The sequence below is a fragment of the Crocuta crocuta genome, unplaced genomic scaffold (assembly GCF_008692635.1).
Source record: "Crocuta crocuta isolate KB4526 unplaced genomic scaffold, BGI_CrCroc_1.0 scaffold288, whole genome shotgun sequence".
Classification (NCBI taxonomy): domain Eukaryota; kingdom Metazoa; phylum Chordata; class Mammalia; order Carnivora; family Hyaenidae; genus Crocuta; species Crocuta crocuta.
Genome location: NW_027532607.1, coordinates 1,613,132 through 1,637,487, shown reverse-complemented (window position 1 = coordinate 1,637,487; position 24,356 = coordinate 1,613,132). Strand labels below are relative to the sequence as shown.

Here is a 24,356-nt window from a genome sequence, read left to right as displayed (position 1 = left end):
GCTTCCCACCAAACGAATGATACTTTAAGTTCACAGACACTTTAATTAAAAACTGGACTAAAAGCCTTCCAGCTTGGATTTTACCCAGCACTCCAGATGGCAACTGCTTACTGGCACACTACTGGCCTAGACTGAGTTCTAATTATTGTTCTATGGCAAGGAAACAGCCTATATCTTCTTTCTTACTTCTAAGCCAATAGTCTTCTACGTTAGCATTAAATAATTTTCAAGTAATACTGGAGGAACAGTCTCTTCACGAAATAAATCTGGGAGTGGTCACAAACGAAGATAATAATCAGATTAATGTGTACAACATTTGCCCAGAGATCTTTCAAATCTGGGTTCCTACTTGGACTTTCTGAAAGAAAATATTTTAAATTTAAAATCTAGCTTTAAAATATTTAGTGAAATATTTAGTTACAATAATGAAGATATTTTCCAAGTTTATTCACTGTGTATACTTTTATCACTATCCTCAATGAAATTAGTTTATTCAGCTGTTCATTTTCCCTAAATAAACTGTGAGCTCCTATGGCTGGGGCTGTATCCTTTAGCTCTGTATCCCCAGTGTCCAGAATAGGGCCAACTGTACAATAAGCATTTAACTTAAAATTACTAAATGAATGTCAAGGAAAAGGCTCCCCAAAACACCAAGTATGTATGAAGTAAAGAATGGTGGTAAGCCATCTTTCTCATTGGAATGGGATGTCATGGACTTTCAACATGAGTGTAGTACACATGTACACGTGAGGTGGACTGCAGGTTCATGTTCTTGAGAACTGATATAAAAACATAAAGGCAAAAGACATATTCTTCAATAAATTACACAATATCATTAACTTTTGTCTATCTTTAAACCTAAAACTTATTTTCAAAGACTCCCACCATGACTGCTTTCCAAAATCTCTTTTTCCCCTGAAAAACCAATGAAGCCACTATAGATACACTGATTACAATACTGACGACTATTTCTATGAAAAATGTATTTTAAATTTCAAACATCCGGGGCGCCTGGGTGGCTTAGTCAGTTAAGCGTCCGACTTTCGCTTAGGTCATGATNTCATGAATTTGCTTCATGGTCACCATTAATTCTTCAGAGATTGTCTACACTACTGTGTATAGATCTTTTATTCCTTTTTTAATTTGAGAGATTCTTGAAGACAGAGGCAATGACTTAAATGCCTTCGTATTATGTATAAGAAGTATTTTAAATAGATAAATTATATATAGATTTTATTTCCCATATCAATTCTGTTTGGCAGTTCCTGCTTAGTTGACCCATGGACCATTCAGCTCATAGTCTGCTTTTGTAAATAAAGTTTTACTGGAACACAGCCAATACCCTTTCATTTATGTATTGTCTACGGCTGCTTTCAGGCTACAACAGTCAGCAGTGCAGAGTAGTTGCAACAAAGACCAGCCTGCCTACAAAGCCTAAAGTATTTAGCATGCCCAGTACAGAAAAACCTCTCAACTCCTGCCCTAGAGGAAGTGTCTCTTAGTGGTCAGGAATGGGATGATCACGGGAGCCTGGGTGGCTCAGTCAGCTAAGTGTCTGACTTCAGCTCAGGTCATGATCTCATGGTGCATGGGTTTGACCCCATGTCGGGCTCTGTGCTGACAGCTCAGAGCCTGGAGCCTGTTTCAGATTCTGTGTCTCCCTCTCTCACTGCCCCTCTGCTGCTTGCACTTGGTTTCTCTCTGTCTCTCTCTGTCTCTCTCAAAACTAAACATTAAAAAAATTTAAAGAGGGGTACCTGGGTGGCTCAGTCAGTTAAGTGTCTGACTTAGGCTCTGGTCATGATCTTGCAGTTTGTGGGTTCAAGCCCCATGTCGTGCTCTGTGCTGACAGCTCAGAGCCTGGAGCCTGCTTTGGATTCTGTCTCCCTCTCTCTCCCTATCCCCTGCTCACGCTCTGTCTCTATCTCAAAAATAAATAAACATTAAAAAATTTTCAAATAAAAACAATTTAAAGAAAAAAAGAATGTGATGATCGACTAGGGAAATCTGACACAGGGCAGGGGTGAAAAAAGCAAGCATCTATACTAAGGCTCTGCTTTCCCTCCCATTCATGGCAGCTATGTGATACCTTCTGATTGGCAGTAGAAAAGACTACACTGCAACTGAAGATACTGATGTCTCACATGTCCACAGAATAGGAAGAAATATTGGTGATGTCAAGATTTGGCTTACTGGGAATATATCCTTTTCCTAAAATAATACCTATTTTTTTTTCTTAGCTTGCTCCTACAGTTTTTGTGACTGTCAACTATGTGCTCTTTAGACCAGTTAAGGGCATTCTTTAGTTGTACATTTTGCAGTCTGAAAGAGCAGCCAGGTAATCCCCCTAAGATAATACCAATGCACCTTAACCCAGAACCAGACATAAGCAACTGTGTCATCTGACCACCATGATGACATCATATCTGTTGTGAGAGGGGCCAAAGACCATGATGTCAAATGACCTTATTTCTCCCGCTCATTTGAATATACCTAAATAATAATTAAAAAGAGAAGAAACAAGAAGTGTTGGTGAGGATGTAGAGAAAAGGGAACTCTTGTGCAGTGCTGGTGGGAATGTAAATTGGCGCAGCCACTACAGAAAACAGCATGGCAGTTCTTCAAAAAATAGAACATCATATGACTTCGTAATTTCACTTCTGGATATTTATCCAAAGGAAATGAAATCACTCTCTCAAAAAGACCTACGTACCCCATCTTTACTGCCAGATTATTCACAACAGTTAAGACATGAAAAAACCCTTAGTGTCCATGAGTGGATAAATGGAGAAAGAAACAGTGATACATACATATATATAAATAGATATACATAGCATGGTGTCTAAAGTTAACAATACCATATTGTAGATTTGAAAGGAGCTGAGGGTAGATCATAAAATTCTCAAAGAAAAAAATTATAACTTTGTGAGACGATGGATGTTAACTTATTATGAGAATCATTTTATAATATATACACATATCAAATCATTATGTTGTACACCAAAAACTGATACAATGCTATACGTCAGTTGTATCTCAATAAAAGTAAAAACAAACAGGGGCACCTGGGTGGCTCAGTCGGTTAAGTGTCCGACTTCAGCTCAGGTCATGATCTCACAGTTCGTGGGTTCGAGCCCCACATCAGGCTCTGTGCTGACAGCCAGTTCCGAGCCTGGAGACTGTTTCAGATTCTGTGTCTCCCTCTCTCTCTGATCCTCCCCTGCTCACGCTGTCTCTCTCTCTCTCCTAGAAATAAATAAAACATTTAAAAAAATTAAAAAAAAAAAAAAAAAAAAAACGAACATAAACAAACCCCAAAATATACCCAACCACCCCCAACAAAAAGGAAAAAAATACCTAAGATCAGGACTAGGAAAATGAATGCATTTTACATGGTTTTCATAGAAGGAAAATGAATGAATTTTACACAGTTTTTACAGAAATTATGAGCAAATTCACCACTGTAACTAAAAGAAACCTTATACCCTAGATACCCCTGTAATTTATCCTTTTTCCAGTGGCACTCCATAGGGCATTTGTATTTTGGGGAAGAGTGTGGCATCTCACAGAGTCCAAATTAATAAAGAACATACGTTTCATTTTCAGCTCCGTTGGTCTTGCTTTTCCGCTGTTTCTGCTCATTGGTTGCTGGAGGGGCCTGTCCCATGGCAGGGGGTTTCCGCTTTGCTAACATTTTCCGTTGTCTTTCTATCTCTTCCCTCTGTGAATTTATCCTTTCCTGCTGCCTAGAGACATAAAAGATGTTGCACAGAGGAAGAAGGTCAAAACACTGTAAAATGGCTGGAGAATAAACACAAGTATCTTGGCACCTATATATTTGATAGAGTTGAGAAAAAGTAAGCCCTTTAAATCAAGTAGAAATCTGGTTATAACTTTGGGTTGGAAAAGCCAAATAACTGATGATAGAAAGATTTTTTGGAATGAGTCTGTGCTTTAACACACTAGTTATGATTACGCTCAGAACAGGAAAGTAGGCAGGAACAATATCAAATTTCCATTGCGACCTTATTTTCTGACTCAAGAAACAATTTTCTGATTTCTTTTTAACAGTTAAGAAAGTAATTCTTGGGGCGCCTGGGTGGCTTAGTCGGTTAAGCGTCTGACTTTCGCTCAGGTCATGATCTCGCGGTTCGTGGGTTCGAGCCCCGCATCAGGCTCTGTGCTGACTGCCAGCTCAGAGCCTGGAGCCTGTTTCAGTCTGTGACTCCCTCTCTCTCTGACCCTCCCCTGCTCACAGTGTCTCTCTCTCTCTCTCTCTCTCTCTCCTAGAAATAAATAAAACATTAAAAAAAAAAAAAAGAAAGAAAGTAATTCTTGGGGTGCCTGGGTGGTGTGAATTTAACAGTAACTCTAGGGGCACCAATTCATTGAGCATCCGACTTCAGCTCAGGTCATGATCTCGCCATTCCCAAGTTTGAGCCCCGGGTTGGGCTCTGTGCTGACAGCTCAGAGCCTAAAACCTGCTTTGGATTCTGTGCCTCCCTCTCTCTCTGCCCCTCCCCTGCTCGCACTCATTTTTATCTTTCAAAAATGAGTAACACAAAAAAAAAATTGTTTTAAAGAAATCAACTTTTGGTATGGCTCTATTAAATTCTTACCATAAAATGGTAAAAATTCTTACCATATTTATGTAAGAAAAATATTACAAAAGGTTCCAAGTGCCTTTTTTATTTATTTGGATTAAAGTTTCCTCAAACTATTTCTAGAAAGATAGCTAATATGAAAGATGCTGAACAAAGTAAAAAAAAAAAAAGATTTTGTTTTTAGATCTATCATTTATTCTAACTCTAAGTGAACCATCACAACCCCCTAGTCATTCCCACTCACTGATATGGTCAAACCTAAACTAAGTTTTTAAAAATCAAGTTCGTTGAGAGAAAGCACAATGAAGCCTTGCTGCTAGTAAAAGCTCCTTAGGGAACAGGACATAAAATGAATTCATAAAAAACATACATAAAGATTCTTCAGATATCTAACACCATTACCATCAGAGGATTTCCTAAAGAAGTCTGAATTTTCTATTATCAACCCATTTTCACATTAATAGTCAATAAAAATACCAATATATGAAAACTATATTTCTTTTGTATATGCCTAATAGATGTTAAGGTTTGGAGACTTGGCATATTAAAAATATACCAAGATTTGGCATTAGCCCTTTATTAAAATCTTTAAATCACCTACCCGAGTTGAGAATCAAATGCTAGCTCCCTTCACCTCTTCCCTCTACCATGCTTTCACCCACCTCCTTTTCTTGATTCCACCTTCATTTCTGCAAAATATCCGAATCTAAATTTTTAATGNCAGGCTCTGAGCTGGCAGTCAGCACAGAGCCCGACGTGGGGCTCGAACCCACGAACCGCGAGATCATGACCTAAGCGAAAGTCGGACGCTTAACCGACTAAGCCACCCAGGCGCCCCTTAATGCACTTTCAAGTAAAATCTATTCAACCCTCTTTCCTGAACACTACAGTAGTCAGTCTCCAGACCTTCCCTATATTCAGTGTATTTTTCTTATAAGAATGGCAACCAGAAAAACAAGACTATATTCCAGGGCAGATGCCCATAATACAATTTATGCTGCCATATCTATAAAGACAATACTGTAAGCAAGGTTAACCTAACCAAAGAACTGTTAAATCAATAACCGTTCATCTCATACTACAATTCCCTTGGCTTCAGGATGAGCTGGATTGCTGACTGGATGTCAATTTAACAGACTGGAAATCGAAACTCAAAAGAGGTCTTTTCTTGTCTGAAAAAAACTTTCAACTATCATTAGAGATATGCCTCCCCAGCAAAGAATATGTAGTATGAATCATTCATGGCTTAAAAGAATTCTGGACTGAGACGTAGAATCCTTAGGTAAAATCAAAATCCTCTTTCTGACCCAATGAATTATCTTCAAGAATAGCATGGTCTCTGAACTGTCTCTCAAAAGGAGTTTCCCAATTTAAAAAAAAAAGGTAAAATATCTTTAGCTCCTTTTTACCCTTTCATGGACCATGAATGCAAGGCACAATAAACTCTCTGGAGATAATCATACAATAGATAGTTTAAACTATAAACTATAGTGCACTAGTGAAGTTCCACAACATTTTATCTTTGAGGACTGGCTGCTTTGGAAGACTGAGATTTTTAGCAATCACCTTTATCAAACATAAAACTACTTTTCTATTGTTTCCAGTAAGAATTCAAAAAACTTGATCTCCAGAGATTCATCAGCCATCATATATATTAAGGCATAAACACAGGGTATGATGATGCCAAAACATCTCTGGGGAAATATTAAACCGTATATTCTAAGAACAAGAGCGCCTGCTTGAACACAAAAATGGATGCACCAGAGACTATGATTACATATAACAATTTCTACGTTAATTCTTCATGTTCTTGAAATGATTTTAGCTATTTACACTTATAAATAAAAGTCATCTAAAGATAGTCCGTCAGCAATGCTTCTTAGATTTTGGGAGAAGAATCTGGAGTTAAAGCAGTAAACTGAAACTTCTCTTAAAAAAGGACCATGTCTTATTAAGCCTTATATCTCCAACACATTTGACAGTGCCTTTTAGAGTTGATCCTTAAATAGTTCTTGCACTGTATCAGTTTTAGAGAATGCTTGCCATTTATCACCCATGGAAAGAGTATTTCTATCTTCTACACAAGTATTGATGATCTGATAAATCTATCTCACTCAAATCTAAATAATCCTATTTAAAAAGCTACTGTCTCTAAAAGACGACAAGAGAATTTGCCTTAGGCATCCTTATAGGCTGAGGTAGGTCATCTAAAAAGATATGTTTAAGTTCTAACTCCCAGAACTTCAGATTAGAACCTTTGGAGATAGGGTCACAGAACTGTCCTTAGTTAAGATGAGATCACACTGGAGTAGGGTGGGCCTATATTCAATACAACTGATGTCCTTATAAAGGGAGAGAAGACACAGAGACACACAGGGGCAACACTGTGTGAGAATGAAGGCAGAGAATGAAGCTATGCTCCACAAGCCACAGAACATCAAAAAATGAACCTTCCCAGAGGCTTCAGAGGAAATATCGTCTGTCAACATCTTGGTTTTGGATTTCTGGCCTCCTGAACTATGAGAGAGTAAATTTATGTAGTTTAAACCACCCAATTTATGGTATTTTGGTTATAATAGCCGTAAGAAAGGAATGACAGGCACTTTCAACAGTTAACACTGTACTCCTGACTCTAACCAACCACACCTACATACTAGTAAGAGAGGTATTAAAAAACAAATGAACGAATTTTCAGACATCACTTTAACCAAAAATAATTTAGCAATGATCTACAGGTAGCTCCTGAATAGCCTAGGAATAATTTTTAAAAATTCCCACAACTTTATGTTCTGTATCTACCATGAAATGGTACAGATACCCAAAGGAAATCTTGACATTTGTAGAATCAATAGAGTTGTTTTTCATTAAGGATCATATAACCAAAAATCAGATGGTTCACAAGATCACTTCAAAAAGGGATCCTAGGGGCACTGGGGTGGCTCTGTTGGTTGAGAACCTGACTCCTGATCTCAGCTCAGGTCATAATCTTACAGTTTCATGGGTTTGGGCCCTGCCATCAGGCTCTGCATTGGCGGCATAGAGCCTGTTTGAGATTCCCCCCATCTCTGTGCCCCTCCCCCACTCTCCCTCTATCTCAAAATAAACTTAAAAAGATTTTTAAAGAATAAAATAAAATAAAAATAAAATAAAATGGGATTCTATAATCCCTTATACGCCAGAATAAATACGGAGGCTATTATTAGAATGCTATATTTAATTTACTCCCACTGATAATCCATATCTTAAATGACCATAATTTTGTATACAAATCAAATCTCATTACTTTAACGTTGTTTTATTTCAATATTAAAAAAACTTTATCTCTCCATCTATGTATTTATTTAATCTCTACACCCAGCGTGGGGCTCAGAATCACACGAGATCAAGAGTGACATGCTCTACTGACTGAAGCAGCCAGGGGCCCCTAAACAAAATCCTTTTTTTTTTTCTATAAAGGTTTATTTATTTATTTTGAGAGAGAGAGAGAGAGAAAGAGAGAGAGAGACACACAATATATCCCAAGCAGGCTCTACGCTAATGGCATGGAGCCCAACGCAGGCCTCTATCTCACAAACCATGGGATAGTGACCTGAGACAAAATCAGGAGTCGGGACGCTTCACTGACTGAGACACCCGGGCGCCCCTCAACAAAATCTTAGTAAAGAATTTTTTCCCTCTTTGAGGAAAACCTCCTAGGAACTTAACTGGACAGCAAAGGCTTTTGAGAAATGCACTAACCGCTCTGCATCTAGACTTCTAGCCTGCTCTTCTAAGCCACAGCTTCTGGACTTGACCTCCAGCAGCCTCCAGTTGCATTTCTGACCTCTGGCCCAGGCAGCCCTGCTCTCTGCAGACTAGCCAATTCCCACATCCCAAATCCTTCATCTCTCCTGTTGATACTGTTTCTCCTGCCTACTGGGGATTTTGTGCAATTCAGTGGTTTCTGTAAACTGACAAGAGTCTTTTAGTTTGTCTGAAGTCAAGGGGATACTCTTCTCAGCAACAAGGACCTCCCTTCTGTCCTAAATAGGTTTTCCTCTGATTCCAATTCAAAGTTTTACACATCATGCTCTCCTTACAGTTTACTTGTGTCACTAAACGCATAAATATTTGAGAGAATTTACCACTCCCCCAAGATTTTCTAATATATTCTACATCCTTCCAGTCATCTGTTTGAGCTTTGTATTTCAGAAATCTTGACCTAACGCCAGCATATACTTAGGCTTAGTATTTAATGGTGAAATTTAGATCTCTTCAATAAAAATGAAAACCATACCCTCCCATCAAAAGCAAAATTTTTATTGCCTTGCCACTGACTGAGATTTGAAGATTTATTCAAATAAAGTATCATGAATAACAACAGTATGTAACAGAACTGCCTTCTCAAAATTATAAAATAAACTACTTTTTCAACAGGTTCAAACATACTTTGGAAAGGAAAAATTGATAACCTGGCCAAAAGATAATACAAATTTGATATGACTTTCTTATTAGCTGGTAAATCTTCTGTTTTAGTGAATGAAGATCACTTGAAAAGAGCAGAGGAACACAGTGAAAACAAAAGAATTGCACTGGGGGTCCTGTTGAGACTGTACTTGATTATCTGATTAAATTTTTAAATGTTTTGAGGTTTGTCTCTTTCCATAAAACCTAGCACTGCTACCTGGTGGTCAGCTACTTCACACCCAAATTCTATGTCATGGAGTTTCTTATGTACAGAAAATAATCATTTATGAGGGTAACAAATATAGCCTTTACAACTGAAGAATTTCAACTGCTGCATTAAAACTGAAAGGGAATTAATTTATTAAAGCAAAACTTTAGAAAATAAAATACCTGTAATTAGTAGACACTGGCCAGACAGCTTCCCAAAAGAGATGGAGATATTTTATATGACATAAAAGCATGAAAAAATGCTATCCACCTAGGAGGAACAATCCTAGTTAGGGATCTCATTTAGATAGTCCCAATTTCTCTGATGGCTCTACAGCTAAGTCATCATTTTGTACTCTGTGTAAGATTTCCAGAACCTTCTGGGCCTCAGGGGCTGCTTACAGAGTAAAAAGATAAAATACCACTGTCAGCAAAACTATGAACATTTCTTAAAAGTAATTACATTTTACATCTCTATACAAACACACTATCTTCAAAGTCTTCAGACATTTTAAAGACAGCCATCTACGGAGTAACCATTGCCAAAGACTGGTAGAGTCACTATCATATCTGGGACTCCATCTGAGCACTAGGTGGCTATGGCCAGTACTGGGGAGAGAAGTTATATCTTCAGATCTCATTCTAATGAAACTGGATGGGGTGTCATTTGCAGGACAACTTGCACGTCCTGGTTGGGGTGTTAAGGAACAGGTAGGGGCCATGGCTCCATGTCGTGGCCATTTATAGTGCCCTGGTGCATTCCTATCACCAGCCACCTATGCTTAGTGCTCGGAGCGGATGTCATTCTGCCACCTGGACTAACTCAAACGGCTTTGTTTTTTGTCCTGGGTATTGTAGCTTTGACTCAACAGCTAGCCTCTTATCACACCAGATTACACATACTCAAGGTACATGTGTGAGGCAAAAACAAACCTTAGCCAAGGGAAGGATAATGTATCACAGAGAAAACAGTGACTACACATGTGCAATCCAGAGGTTAGTATTATTAATAACATCAATATCTGTACTTTACTTCAGACATATATTTGCTGTTTCTTACGTTTCATTACTATTAAAGGATTCCCACACTCTCCAATCACTGTGCTGGAAGTCATTTGAGCAAGGAAAAAAGGTAGGAAAAGCAGTCTGTAGAACCCTCCAATTCACAGAGAGCTACAGATCTCAAGTTTGAGAGACCACAATTAAAAAAACAATGTACTTCCCCCCCAGTCTCAGAAGGAAATAATCTAATAAAAATAAATAAAATATACCAAAACATATGACAACCTAAAGATTTTTTTAAGACCAGAGCCAATATTGGATTTAGGATCAGAATATTTAGGATTTTAAATGGTAATTCCCTCCTTGGAATAAATACTTGAATGTTGAGAGCTTAGGATTCCAAGTTGCTGACAGACACTGGGGCTAGCTGCCAGCCTGATCACTGGCTCAGCCCCTGCCTTTAAGGTAGCCGCTATCTTTAAGGACTAGACACAGTCTCCTTAAAGGGCCTCAGGGATAGATCCTAAAGGTTTGTCTAGGGTTTTTATTCTGTTTTATACTTAACTCAGGATGTTCTTCCTCAGGACCTTGTGGACTTCATTTTTCTATGGAGCCAGAATAAATACATTCATGGACTCCTCATGAAAATCCATTATATAATTTACAAGGTAACAAGTCAAGTCATAGATATTTCTTTGTTAGCTTCAACAATTCTAATTCTTTGTTAAGCTTTAATGTAAAACTCATTTATTATTTCTCTGATAACTTGCATCATTTTCTCCAGGACTTCACCTCATTCCCTACATTTCATTACACATGTGGGAACTAAAGCTGAACGAAAAGAGGACTTCTACCACTAGGATTTTTAAGGACTACAATTACAGTAAACTTAAACCAATTTTTCAATTTCAATGTGATCATCGCACTTCACTTACTTGATAAGGTTCTGGAAAGCATAACCATCTGTCCATTGCTCAGTAAAAGAGGCCCCATGTCGAACAGTGGTAAAGTGGCCCAATCTCAAGCGGTCTTGCATGCTTTTATCTCTACATGCCATCTTCTCTTGTTTTGACTTAGAAGAAAGGACAAATAGAAAATAAAACTGAAACAAAGTTCTCCATTGTATCTCTCTAACATCAATAAAATGACCTACTATCAGCGTTCTCTGTCTTTTTAAAAGCATTCCAGGGGCACCTGGGTGGCTCAGTCGGTTAAACGTCTGACTTCAGCTCAGGTCACGATCTCACGGTTTGTGGGTTTGAGCCCCGCATTGGGCTCTGTGCTGACAGCTAGCTCCGAGCCTGGAGCCTGCTTCAGATTCTGTATCTCCCTCTCTCTCTCTGATCCTCCCCTACTCACAGCTGTCTCTTTCTCTCTCAGAAATAAATTAAAAACATTTAAAAAAATAAATAAAAAAAAATAAAAGCATTCCAAAGATTTCAGCAAAGTAATCACCAGTCTCTCAAACCTCTAGCTTGTAAAAATTTCATTAAGAAGTACTGCTATCTTTCAATAGAAGATAAATATGTACTGGGGATATAATAAAAAAAAACTTTCAAGAAATAGTTACTAACAATTATTAACATCAAGTCACAACTAATCAATTACTATGATAAAGGAAACATCAGCCATATATAAGTATATGTCTACTTAACGTTTTAAAGCACAAAACACAGGGGGCGCCTGGGTGGCTCAGTAGGTTAAGCATCCGACTTCGGCTCAGGTCATGACCTCACAGTTCGTGGGTTCGAGCCCCAAGCCGGGCTCTGTGCTGACAACTCAGAGCCTGGAGCCTGTTTCAGATTCTGTGTCTGCCTCTAGCCTGCTCACACTCTGTCTCTCTCTGTCTCACTCTCAAAAATAAAGATTAAAAACAAAATTTTAAAGTTTTTTTAAAATAAATAAAGCACAAAGCACTTAATTATCACATTATCACATACATAAGTTACTCTAAATACTGTCTCTAAAATGGAAATGTTACTATTGCCAAATGTTTGTGATGGTTCTAGGATATGTACTTCAAATGATAGGATGAATTTAAGAACCGAGGAGAGCAAACCGCAAACAAGCTAGGACAAGCTGTCCCTGTCCGATCAGCATTACACTCAGAGCAAAGCACAACCAGAAACAATGTCCCAAATTATCGCTCTGGATGTTTGGTCCCATGTCCACGTAAGGAAGAATTCTAAACGTCAAATTATAAGGAGTCTTTTCCTAAAGTGGCGCCTGGGTGGCTCAGTCAGTTAAGCGTCTGACTCTCAGTTTCAACTCAGGTCATGATCTAATTACAACTTGTGAGTTCAAGCCCCGCATCAGGCTCTGTGCTGACAGTGACATCCCTGCTTGGGATGCTCTCTCTCCATCTCTCTCTACCCCTCCCCTGCTCATGCTCTCTGTCTCAAAAACAAATAAACAAACATTTTTAAAAAGTCTTTCCCTAAAAAGCCCTATGTGAAAGTATTTTCATCCCAGGTAAAGAATATGGAGCTACAAAATGACACCCCTGAGGATCTTGAAAGCAGGGGTCTGGCCACCATCAATCACTCACCTTTTCAATAAGGAGTTTCTTGCTCATTGTCACACACCGATTTAATCGTTCTTTATACTTCTCTAGCATCTTTTGCTGTTCGTCAATCTGCCGCCTCAAATCACAGTTGGCCTTCAATGAAAAATACTTTTTATATTAGCTCCAAGGAAGATAGATTAATACAAAAGCAATTTCTAAGGAGTCCAAACATTATTTCTATTGTTCAATCAAAAGCAAAATTAAAGTTCAAAGAGCTAAGAGTAATTATGTTTAAAAAATTTTTTAATATTTCATCCCCTTTTTACCTCTCTTAATAAACTTACTTTAGTAAAGATGAAATCTGTTACTACAAGTGGGCATGTTTTTCTAGTGATCATATTTTACTCCTTTCAAAAAATAGTTATACATAAATCTAGTGCATCACACATAGCTAAACTGTCACAAAATAAAAAACCTACAATTAATGAGATGTTTAAAATACAGACAATAGGTGATTAAGCACTATACAGCACTCACAGAATACTTTCAACGGGTAATTAAATACTTACAAAAAAACTACATGATTTTTTTTAAAACCACATAATGTTCTTAGGTTCAACTGTTCTTTGTTTTTCTATTCGTTTCCAAAGAAAAAGAGACATGAATTTACATAAGTGTTTCTTACCAGAGCAGCCAAGCACACCCATGCTCACATAAGACAGAGCTAACAAACACGCTGACTATAAGGTCCTGGTTCTCAAGAATGCCAGAATGTAAATACACAGTTAATTTAGTTGTGGTCAGAAGCATGGACTAAATATTTGGAAAATTCAAACCTCCTACAATAACAGAGAAGCGAAGAACCACTAACCCAAGGTCAATTTTGCCTTGCAATTCTTAAATTTATTCTTAGTATTAACAAAAGATCTCTACTCTTTCAGCAAATAAATGCTACTTTATAATAATGTGCTTGAGTTCTGAAAAAAAAAATCTGGTATTTCCCAATCAAATGATATAAGTGTTTCTAAAACAGTAAAAAGCACAAATGGAAGCTGTTACAGCACACTCAATTTTAGAGACTTTTCAGCTTCATTTTTAAAGTGACCACTGTATAAATAACAGCTTCCATCTCCAAATTTCGACTCTTCTCATAAGTATAATTTCTACCTGTTCTTTGTACAGTGTTCTATGGACTACTTTATCAAAGGCAAAGTGTTCAAGTACATTTGGGGAAATGTAACTAATTCATAATGCAGAATCTATGGAATGCCTGGCTGGCTCAGTGAGTAGAGCCTGCGACTCCTCATCTCAGGGGTGTGAGTTCAAGCCCCACGTTGGGAGTAGAGATTACTTAAAAATAAAATCTTAAAAAAAAAAAATCTTCAAGACAAAGACTATAATGTTTATGTGAAATTCAATCTCCTTTTGGAAGATAAGCATTCCCTTAAAATCTATAATCAAATTTATGAAACCAATCAATCTCTGGCAGCTTATTTAAAATTTTAAGAACTCTAGAGGCGCTTGACTGGCTCAGTCAGTAGAACATGTGACAACTCCTGATCTCAGGGCCAAGAGTTCAAGCCCCACACTGGGTATAGAGCTTTCTTTAAAAATAAATAAATAGGGGCACCTGGGTGGCTCAGTCAGTTGGGCCTCCAACTTCGGCTCAGGTCATGATCTCACAGCTCGTGGGTTCTAGCCCTGTGTCGGGCTCTATGCTAACAGCCAGCTCAGAGCCTGGAGCGTGTTTTGGATTCTGTATCTCCCTCTCTCTCTGACCCTCCCCTGCTCACGCTCTGTCTCTCAGAAATAAATTTTAAAAAAAAATTTTTTAAATAAATAAACAATTTTAAGACCTCTAAATTTTTGTGGTTTTCTACCATTAACAATTTTGCGTTCAGATTTAAAATAGCACCTACCTATCAGTTCCTGATGTCGCCTTATCCAACATCTCACTAAAATGGAAAAACCCATGAACCACCCAGGCATGCCTAAAAGGAGGTATCAGGAGGGCTCATTCCCCATCCTGCCAGATCCGAAACACAAATTCTAATCAATGTGAGAAAAATGGCAGCTGCCTTCGATGTTGTTCTACAGCCAAAGACAAGACTACAACCTTCAGAAAACAGGGTAGTTGAAGGTGGGTAACGGTGAGTAAAGGGACCATACTGCTTCCTAAAAAACGAAAGCAGACATTTTTTTTTTAACTCAAAAGGAGTACTAAGTCAGAATTCAAGTTTTTCATATAGTCCATATTCTCCATATTTTCTCAAAGAGTCAGGTGATAAAGAAAGATGAGCCCATGCTCCTTTTCCAGTCCAGCAGAGATGCTCGGGACAAAAGCCTGCCGTACTGGAATTGGACTAGCTTTGTAAACCCACAAGCTAGCTAATTAAAATCTTAGCAATTCAACCAGCACCCACAAGAACAAAACAGGAATAAGAGCAACCCCAAGCAAGCATATGCTAATAATAAAAGATAGAAGATAGGTACTGACTCTAAATATGCCTCTCCAAACTGAAAGATGGAAAATAGGAAACAACCAAAAATCAGACCTAAGGAAAACGACTTCTAAAAAAGGAAAAAGAAAAAAGCTTGAGAATGATGAAAATGATCTCTCCCTAAAGAATGAAAAGAACATTTTAGAATACTGCTTGTCACATTTCATAAAGCACAAAAAGACATAGTACCTAGGAAATCAGAGTCAAAAACCAGCAAGAATGTACAGGATGAAATAAGAAAGTGGATTAGATAAGGGGAAAAAAAGATAGACAGCAGAAAATATATGGAAGACAAATTAACGTTTAGAAAGATTCAGAAAAGAAGGTCAATCATATTAAATAAGACTCCAAGTGATAGTAATAAAGGGAAGAAATCAGGGATCCATCCTGGAAACTAAGGAAGAGGCCAACACAAGACAGAAAGAGGCAAAAATTAAGCATAGCCATACATTTCCAGAATAAAACTTTACAGACCTGTGTATACAGAAGTACCCTGGCAAAATTTTTTGAAATATAAGAATAAGGGAGGAGAGTACCTACAGTCATCACAGAAAACAGATTAGTGTTTGTTCTTTGGTTTTTTCCTCAGAAACATTAAATGCTTAAAAAAAAATTAAAAAGGTATGCACATGTGTATGCATGTGTTACATAAGGTGAGAGGAGAAGGCTAACAGGCTATTAACACAAAAACACCTTTTTACATGGAGAGGCAAGAGAAAGAATCCTCAGATTTATAGGAAAACAAAAAACTTAACACTAATATATCCTCCTTGAAAAAAAATTACTTAAAATGTGTTTCAGTTGGGGCGTCTGGAAGGTTCAGGTGGTTAAGCATCCAACTCTTGATTTCAGCCTCAGGCATGATCTCATGGTCACGAGATCAAGTCCAGTGTCGGGCTCTGCACTGGGCATGGAGCTTGCTTAAGATTCTCCCTCTCCTAGGGGTCGCCTGGGTGGCTCAGCCGGTTAAGTGTCTGACTTCAGCTCAGGTCATGATCTCACAGTTCATGAGTCTGAGCCCTGCATCGGGCTCTGTGCTGACAGCTCGGAGCCTGGAGCCTGCTTTGCTTCAGATTCTGTCTGTCTCTCTCTCTGCCCCTCTCCTACCCTTGCTCTCTCAAAAATAAATAAATAAACAAACAAACATTCTCTCTCTCCCTTGCCCTCTGCCTCTCCCCTACTCACATGCACTTTCTCTCTAAAAATTAAAATTAAAAAATAAAAAGTTGTTAAAAAATAATAATATATACCACCAGTGAATTTAACACGTGTAACTAATTATTATAAATTAGGTCATAAAACTGCTTTTCATGTAAGACTTACACACAATATTAAAAATAATTTAATAGTAATAGTCTGAAAACATCAGATTTTACTCATAATGACCAGGCTTATGATTTAAATATGTGCTAAATTCCAGGTTTTATACAGGAAGGAGTCAAATATACTACTTTAATACTATATTTTGATAATTACAGAAATATAGGTAAAAGCTTTTAGAGGGAGATTATCACAAATACAATGACTTTTATTATTAAACATTATTATTGTTGTTAACAAAACCCTTCCTTCAGACAGTCTTACCCAGTAAGAAAGACTGTGAGATCTACACCCAGCTGGGTCATGCAAAGCCAGGTGGAAAACTACTGTATTAGTACAAATGAGAATCAAACCTATACCTTCTAAATCATTGGAGAAGATTAAAATGTTAGTCAATTTTATTTATAAATCAGTAATACTTACAATGCATACACACACACACACACACACACACACACACACACACACACAATAAAGATGGCTCAAAAAATTACCGAAGGAAATGTGCCAAATGTACCAAATGTTTTACTCAGTTAATGGAATTATGAGCGTCATATCTTTCAATACTCTCTAAATATATTGTAAAAAGCATCTTGCTTTTATAAGAAAAAAGTTTTTTTAAAAACATGTCAGTCAATAAGCTAAATTGCATATTAAAAATATCATAGTGTAGGGGTGTCTGGATGGCTGTCAGTTAAGTGGCTAACTTGGCTCGGGTCATGATATCATGGTTTATAAATTCAAACCCTCTGCTGTCAGCCCACAGCCCACTGCAGATCCTCTGTCCCCTTCTCCCTCTGCTCCTAAACTACTCATGTGCTCTCTCTCACAAATAGAAAAACATTAAAAAATATATATATCATGGTATATTTACTAGAAGTATCTTTTTAACTCCAGATTAACTTTTTTATTTTAGTTTCTCTTTTAAGCACAATAAACGTTAGACAAACACCTATAAAAAATACAAAATGTAAAACCAGGGCTGAAAAGTACTTGTGAGATAGTTTTAAAAATTCAAGAATATTGGGGTGGCTGGATGGCTCAGTCGGTTGACTGTCTGACTCTTGATTTTGGCTCAGGTCATCGTCCAGGGTTGCAGGGTAAGCCCTGCGTCAGGCTCTGCTCGGAGGAGGGAGCCTGCTTAGGATTCATATTCTCTCTCACACTCTTTTTCTCTCTCTCTCTCCCCTTTGCCCCTTCCCCCACTCTCTCTCTCCCTAAAATAAAATAATTTTAAAAATTTAAAAATTCAAGAATATTTTAAAAACTTCTTTTGAATAGGAAAACATTCCTATTAAATAGGAATTAAATGTTCCTAAAATAATATTTTATATTCTTTCCCACAGTTCCAAATGAAACATAATACTCCACCTATCTCTCTAGTATACATTTAAATATTAAAATTCTACCACATAAGATATCCAATTTAAAGATAGTGCTTAGAATATAGGCCTGATGCTAGTTCCTACTCAGTTTCCCTCTGATTAAAGAAAAATATCCAAATGTTTATTATTTAACTTTATTATTTAGTAATAGTAATGATCTCTATGATATGTACATAATCCAAATATATATAACAACAATCAGAGCTTGTTACAAAATCTCTTACCATATTTTAATACTTACTCTTAACAAATCATCTATTCTTCCCTCCTTCTTTTCTAAGTCAGAATTCTTACTGTTTTCTAGTGCAGATATTTTTTCTATTGTGAGGTCAGACTATACAGACAAAGAGAAAACAAATTTGGATTAGTCTCAAAATTTTACATGTTATCATACTTTTCTCATTACTTTTCTGGGGGGAAAAACACCTGCTAACACAAATAGCCTGGAATCACATAGCTAAAGAAATTAAATATGCTTTCCTCACCCCATTCTTCAGGCCTTCTATTTTGCTACACCTGCACTTCAAATGCATAACTCTGTATCAAATATATGATTTCTCAAGCTATTGTTCATTGAACAATACAGAAACATACTACTCTAGAAATGAAACTAACTTTGAACAGAAAAGGACTTCAAAGGAGACAGGACCCAGATCTCTAAAGAACACACACGCCACCTAGTGGAAGCCAAGAATATAAGAAGGNAAAAAAAAATATATAAAAAAAAAAAAAAAAAAAAAAGAAGGGGAGAGAAGGAAGCTTTCTGAATCTAAAGTCTGTTCAACTATCCAAAAACTGGTAATTCAAATAAACTAAAAATCTATTCCTAAAGGTTGTATAGCTCTTAAGATTTAAGAAATTCTCCTAGTCTGCCAAGCATCTTGTCTTAAAGGCAACACACTGCCAAGAGGCTTCAAAGAAAATATAGTATACGATTTGGCTAGATCAACACTACAGAATGGAGGATGCATCCACTATCCTTTTCAGATACTAACTTTGAATGTTCACAACATTTCCTGAATTAAAAAGTTTCTAAAAACTCTTGAGGTGCCTGGGTGGCTCAGTCAGTTAAGCGTCCGACTTCGGCTCAGGTCATCATCTCCCAGTTCATGGGTTCAAGCCCCGCATCGCACTCTGTGCTGACAGCTAGCTCAGAGCCTGGAGCCTGTTTCAGATTCTGTGTCTCCCTCTCTCTCTGACCCTCCCCTGCTCACAGTTTCTTTTTCTCTCTCAGAAATAAATAAAACATTAAAAAAAAAATTTTTAAGTTTCTAAAAACTCTTTAAGGAGGAAATTATGTTGGTGTGCCACATGTTTAAGAATTTTAGCTTTAGGGGCGCCTGGGTGGCTTAGTCGGTTAAGGGTCCGACTTTCGCTTAGGTCATGATCTCGCGGTTCGTGGGTTCGAGCCCCGCGTCGGGCTCTGTGCTGACTGCCAGCTCAGAGCCTGGAGCCTGTTTCGGTCTGTGACTCCCTCTCTCTCTGACCCTCCCCTGCTCACACTGTCTCTCTCTCTCTCTCTCTCTCTCTCCCCCAGAAATAAATAAAACTTAAAAAAAAAAAAAGAATTTTAGCTTTATCCCTGCCAAATAAACAAGTAAAGGAATAAATTACTTTCATAAAGTAGGGAATTAATACTCACTAAAGTGTACTGTAAGCACTGTCCAAATAAGCATTCTGTATACACTGTTGGAGATAAACTGGAATCAACCCTATTTTACAGATGATTTCTATTCAAGAAAATTGAGGCCCAAAAACGTAAGAGTGTAAGTTGCAGAGTCAGGATTTGAACGCAAGCCTAGAAGTCTCCAAACAAGTGCTCTTTACCCAACACCATGCTATGGTATAAGCATTTCTGCTGCAATACACCAGAATGGTAAAGACACCTCAAAGTTAAAGCACCTTCCAAAAGACTTTAAATACTCAAAATGCAAGTTCTGAGCATAATATACACAAATGAGGTAAAGTGAGAGAAAAAAAGGAAAGACAGAGAAGACTCAAAAGATATCATAAGTGGTTAACATTTATTCCTAAGCACATCTTTTCCTCTGTATATTGATCACAGACCTACCTGGGTCTGTCTGTGCTGGATAGAGATCTGTTTCTGGGAGCTGCTGGAATGCTCTGTATTGCCAGATCCTGTAGAAGAGGGACTGTTTTGCTGGGCCTGTAAAAAAGGTATATCAACTAATCACTAGAAAGTTTCGCACATTTCTCCACACACATTTAGTTTTTTAGATTTTATTTATTTTTTAAGCAATCTCACCTCCCAATGTGGGACTCAAACTCACAATCTGAGATCAAGAGTTGCATGCTCCACTGACTCAGCCAGCCAGCCAGCCACCCCCTCCATAGACGTTTGTATGGATGCCAAAAATTACATAAAACACACTTCTGATGAAAGTCAGAAGTCAGGGTCATGTAGCCCAAGATGAAAGTAAAACAATTTACATGAGAAGCAAGGTGGGGAACACCTGGGTGGCTCAGCTGATGAAGCATCCAACTCTTGGTTTTGGCTCATGGTTCAGGAGTTCAAGCCCTGTGTTAGGCTCTGCGTGTAACCTGCTTGGAGTTATCTCTCTCTCCTTCTCTCTTTACCCCTCCTCTGCTCTCTGTCTCATTCAAAATAAATACATAAACTGAAATAAATAAATAAAAATAAACGAGAAGGGCTAACATGGTGGCTTGGATCATGTCCCTATAAATAGTCTGAAGTACCAAACGTGTCCAAATGAATTTTTATATATGTAAATTAGAGAAAATTAAAAGTTATTCCTGTTATAACATGTCCTTTTCACTTGTATGGCAGTATGGTTTTGCAGAAAAGGCTGGTGAAGCATCCACCACACAGGATGCTTGTGACTCCAGGCAAGAAGAAATGTGAGCTGCTATTCAGAATAGTCTCCTAAATCTGAAACATTATCCATGAACACACAGTGGTCCAAAAATCCAGGTTGGTTTCCAATAATGTCACTTGCTAATGTGACTTTTATATATAGTCACATAATCACAATGGGCATTCTAAGGCATTTAAACTTTGTAAGATTTAGGTCTTAATAAAATTCATCTATTCAGGAATATACAATCATTATACTCCCAAAAGTCCTTTTAAAAACCAAGACTGAACCTAACACAATACAACCCTTCAGAGACATAATCAGAAAATACTGGATACTCTGAGGATTATGGACTAATGGCAATACATCTACTGCTCCATCTTATCAGAGATGTAGTTTTTCCACATACGTGAATTTTCTGATACTTCCTATACATTCTTTAAACTAGTGTTCTCATTCATTAACATATAAACGCTATAACCACCACCTACTGAGCAATTACTGTCAGCTAACAGCTTCACTGTCACGATCACACAAAATCCTTACAAAACCCTATAGTTATTATTACTGCTTCCATTTATATATAAAGGAAATGCAAATCAGAGATTCTAAGCACCTATGCAGGGTCACAGAGCTAGTAAGTGGGAGACCATGAATTAAGGAGTACTTACATCTATAGTAATCATTCTCAATGGCCACAGCAGACGGACTCCCTCTCATTAACAGTTAGAGCTACGGTCTTACCAGGTCACAAGCAAGCTAATAAGCACTTCAAACACATAATTATGTTGAAGGCTGACAACAGCCTTGTAAAGTAAGGTAGACAGTATTATATTCTCCATGTGGATTTCTTCATTCAACAACTACTCACTTCCTATGTCTAACCACTGTGTTAGATGTTAGGCACACAATGACCAAGTCAAACAGAAATAAAACCCACGAACCCAATCATTATACTGTCTTAAGAAAGCTTACAATCCCAGTGAAGATTTATTAAGCACTCAATAAATATTTGTTGAAAGAAACTGTTAAATAAACAATCATACAAGAAACACAAAATTCCATCTGGGATTAAGCGCTATAATACAACAGGGCACATAATCTAATCTAGAGTCAGAGATGACAAGCCTCAGGAAAGCAGCATCGGAGTTAAGGTGTGAAGGAAATAATCAGTCAAGGAGTGGAGACGGTCAGGTCATTCTGAAGACAGAATGTGTACATGAACACCAGGGGAAGAGAGAAGATGAATGCAGGGATCAAAAAGTCAAAAATGAGAAACCCGTCTCAAAGAGGCTGAACACCGTACATAGCCCGAAGTGCTAGAGGTGGGATCGGAACCACATCCAGGGAAGTCCAAATAACTGAAAGTGTTCTTTACTTTCTACAATGCAGCAAGCCTTTTTATTTTTTACTTACTAGTTAACAAGGGTCATCGTTATAAACCTCAAGTATTATACCGACTATGATATGGGCATTATCTCCTTCAGTTATCATTAGATTGTTCTTACAATCCTCTTTTAAAGTTGTGTTTCTAAACAAATATGACTTTCAAACTATATAATAATAGCCAGTAAGAATCCCATTACTGACTAAAAGGCTCTTCTATAACTTTTAAATTTTGGTATACAAGCTTTGCTAAAATGCCTTTTTGTATGTGCTCATTTCTGATTTTGAGTTTTCTTCCAGCAAACAGGGTGTTAGAATATAATTCAGTGGGATGTTTCCAAATTAAAGCTTTCTGTAAAGATATATGTACAAATAGTTCAATGATAAGAAACAAAAATGCAAAAAGTTAGCTGAGCAAGTGGGACACAGGTTAGGAGGTAGCAAATCCTCATAAAAAGGGAAATAGTACTTTCCAAAGGTAAAAGAACTACAGAAATATAAGGACCTATTATTGTGACAAATGAGTCCATGGTAGGAAAAAAATGCTCTCATTTTGATCATTCATTCAATATTACCTGTGGACCTCTGTGCCTCGTCCTGGTTAAATTCTAGAAATGCAAAACTGGAAAACAAAGAGAGCTTACGGTGTCCCAAATGAGAACAGAAGTAACTGGCCTTTCTAAGTGGGCCACTGTAGTTGTTAATTTAGTCCAACCCCAACCTTGCAAAACACCCTCCCCCTAGATGTCCATATTCTTTATTCCTATTATAAAAGTGATACTGGATAACAGGCTGGATCTTCCAAAGTCCTACTGATATGCAGAGATACTTTTAAAATGAAATCATAAGAGCACTAAGAAAAAGAGAGAGTCAAGGATCAGCAATGTTTTAAAATATTAAATTTTAAGAAACATTCAAAAGTAGCTGGGTTCAGATAGAGAAAGTAAAATAAATTCATAGCTTAAAACATCACCAGTGAAATAGACTGGGTCTTTACAATTAAAAAAATTTTTTTTACTGTTTCTTCATTTTTGAGAGAGAGAGAAAGAGAGAGAGAGAGAGCACGCGCAAGGAAGGGGCAGAGAGAGATGGAGACACAGAATCCAAAGCCGGCTCCAGGCTCTGAGCTGTCAGCTTAACTGACTGAGCCACCCAAGTGCCCTTAGACTGAGTCTTTTCAAGGAGCTCCTGAAAAGCTTCACACTTGGGCTTTACATTCATAAAAACCAGGAGTAACTCGTGTAACAATTACCACACATTTAAAACCTGTATGGTCCAGTAAGGACCCCCGTGAGCTCCCCCTGCATACTGAGGAAAAAGCACAAGAACAGATCTTTTAAATAAGACTTTAAAAAAAAGAAAAGTAAAGATTTAAAAGTGAAAACTAAGTGGGTCCAGGGGAGGGCTCCTAGTGTGACTATTGTGGCTTGAGGAAAAAGGCAAAGAAAGTAGAGTACCCCTGCCCTCCACGACTGATATAATGGAGAAAAAAATGGAAGGTACTGCAAAGAGTAAAACATTTCACTCATCAAAACAAAGCCCTGCTTATTTAGATGCTGGTAGAGGAGCTGATCTTTCTGCCCAGAATTTACCAAACATTCACATAGAGCTCACAGTCAGCCACCCCACCATTTGGGAAGCAGAACTATGCTACTTGCAAAGGAAAATCCATGCCGATAAGCTATCTTAACCACCTTAATACTTCGTTCAACTAAAGCTAAATACGCATTTTCAAGAAAACCAAAGCAGAAAAGGAAGATCCAATGTGAAAACACAAAGATCCAAGAGAAAACAGATACTTCAATAAAAACAAATACAAAAATAAAGTATGTTCCCAGATGGTCAAAGGATAAACACACCTTTAAAACAAAAGGCAAAGAACATGAAAATAAACTTAAAATTATCAAAAATTTGAAAACTGAATATTAGCTAAATACCAAAATAACATAGTTGAATACAGAATCAGTCATCTGGAAGACAATGTCAAGAAAATCTCCCAGAAATGACGCACCTGGGTGGCTCAGTTGGTTAAGAGTCAGACCCTTGACCTTAACTCAGGTCTTGATCTCAGGATTGTGAGTTCAAACCTCATGCTGGGCTCCACACTTGTCATGAAGCCTACTAAAAAAAAAAAAAAACTGAGGGGGGGGCGGGGCGGGCAC

The 24,356-nt window shown here is 37.6% G+C and overlaps 1 protein-coding gene across 2 annotated transcripts in view; it reads right to left on the bottom strand.

The window, feature by feature from the left end:
• Positions 1-24,356, bottom strand: part of TLK2 (tousled like kinase 2) — a 116,445-nt gene that overhangs the window by 31,121 nt on the left and 60,968 nt on the right. For both annotated transcript variants that reach the window (XM_077780289.1, XM_077780291.1), the window contains 5 exons: positions 20,043-20,138; positions 18,213-18,305; positions 12,808-12,918; positions 11,195-11,331; positions 3,594-3,746 (listed from right to left, as the gene is read on the bottom strand). In XM_077780289.1, coding sequence (XP_077636415.1) covers positions 3,594-3,746; positions 11,195-11,331; positions 12,808-12,918; positions 18,213-18,305; positions 20,043-20,138 — 590 coding nt within the window. The remainder of the gene's footprint in view (positions 1-3,593; positions 3,747-11,194; positions 11,332-12,807; positions 12,919-18,212; positions 18,306-20,042; positions 20,139-24,356) is intronic.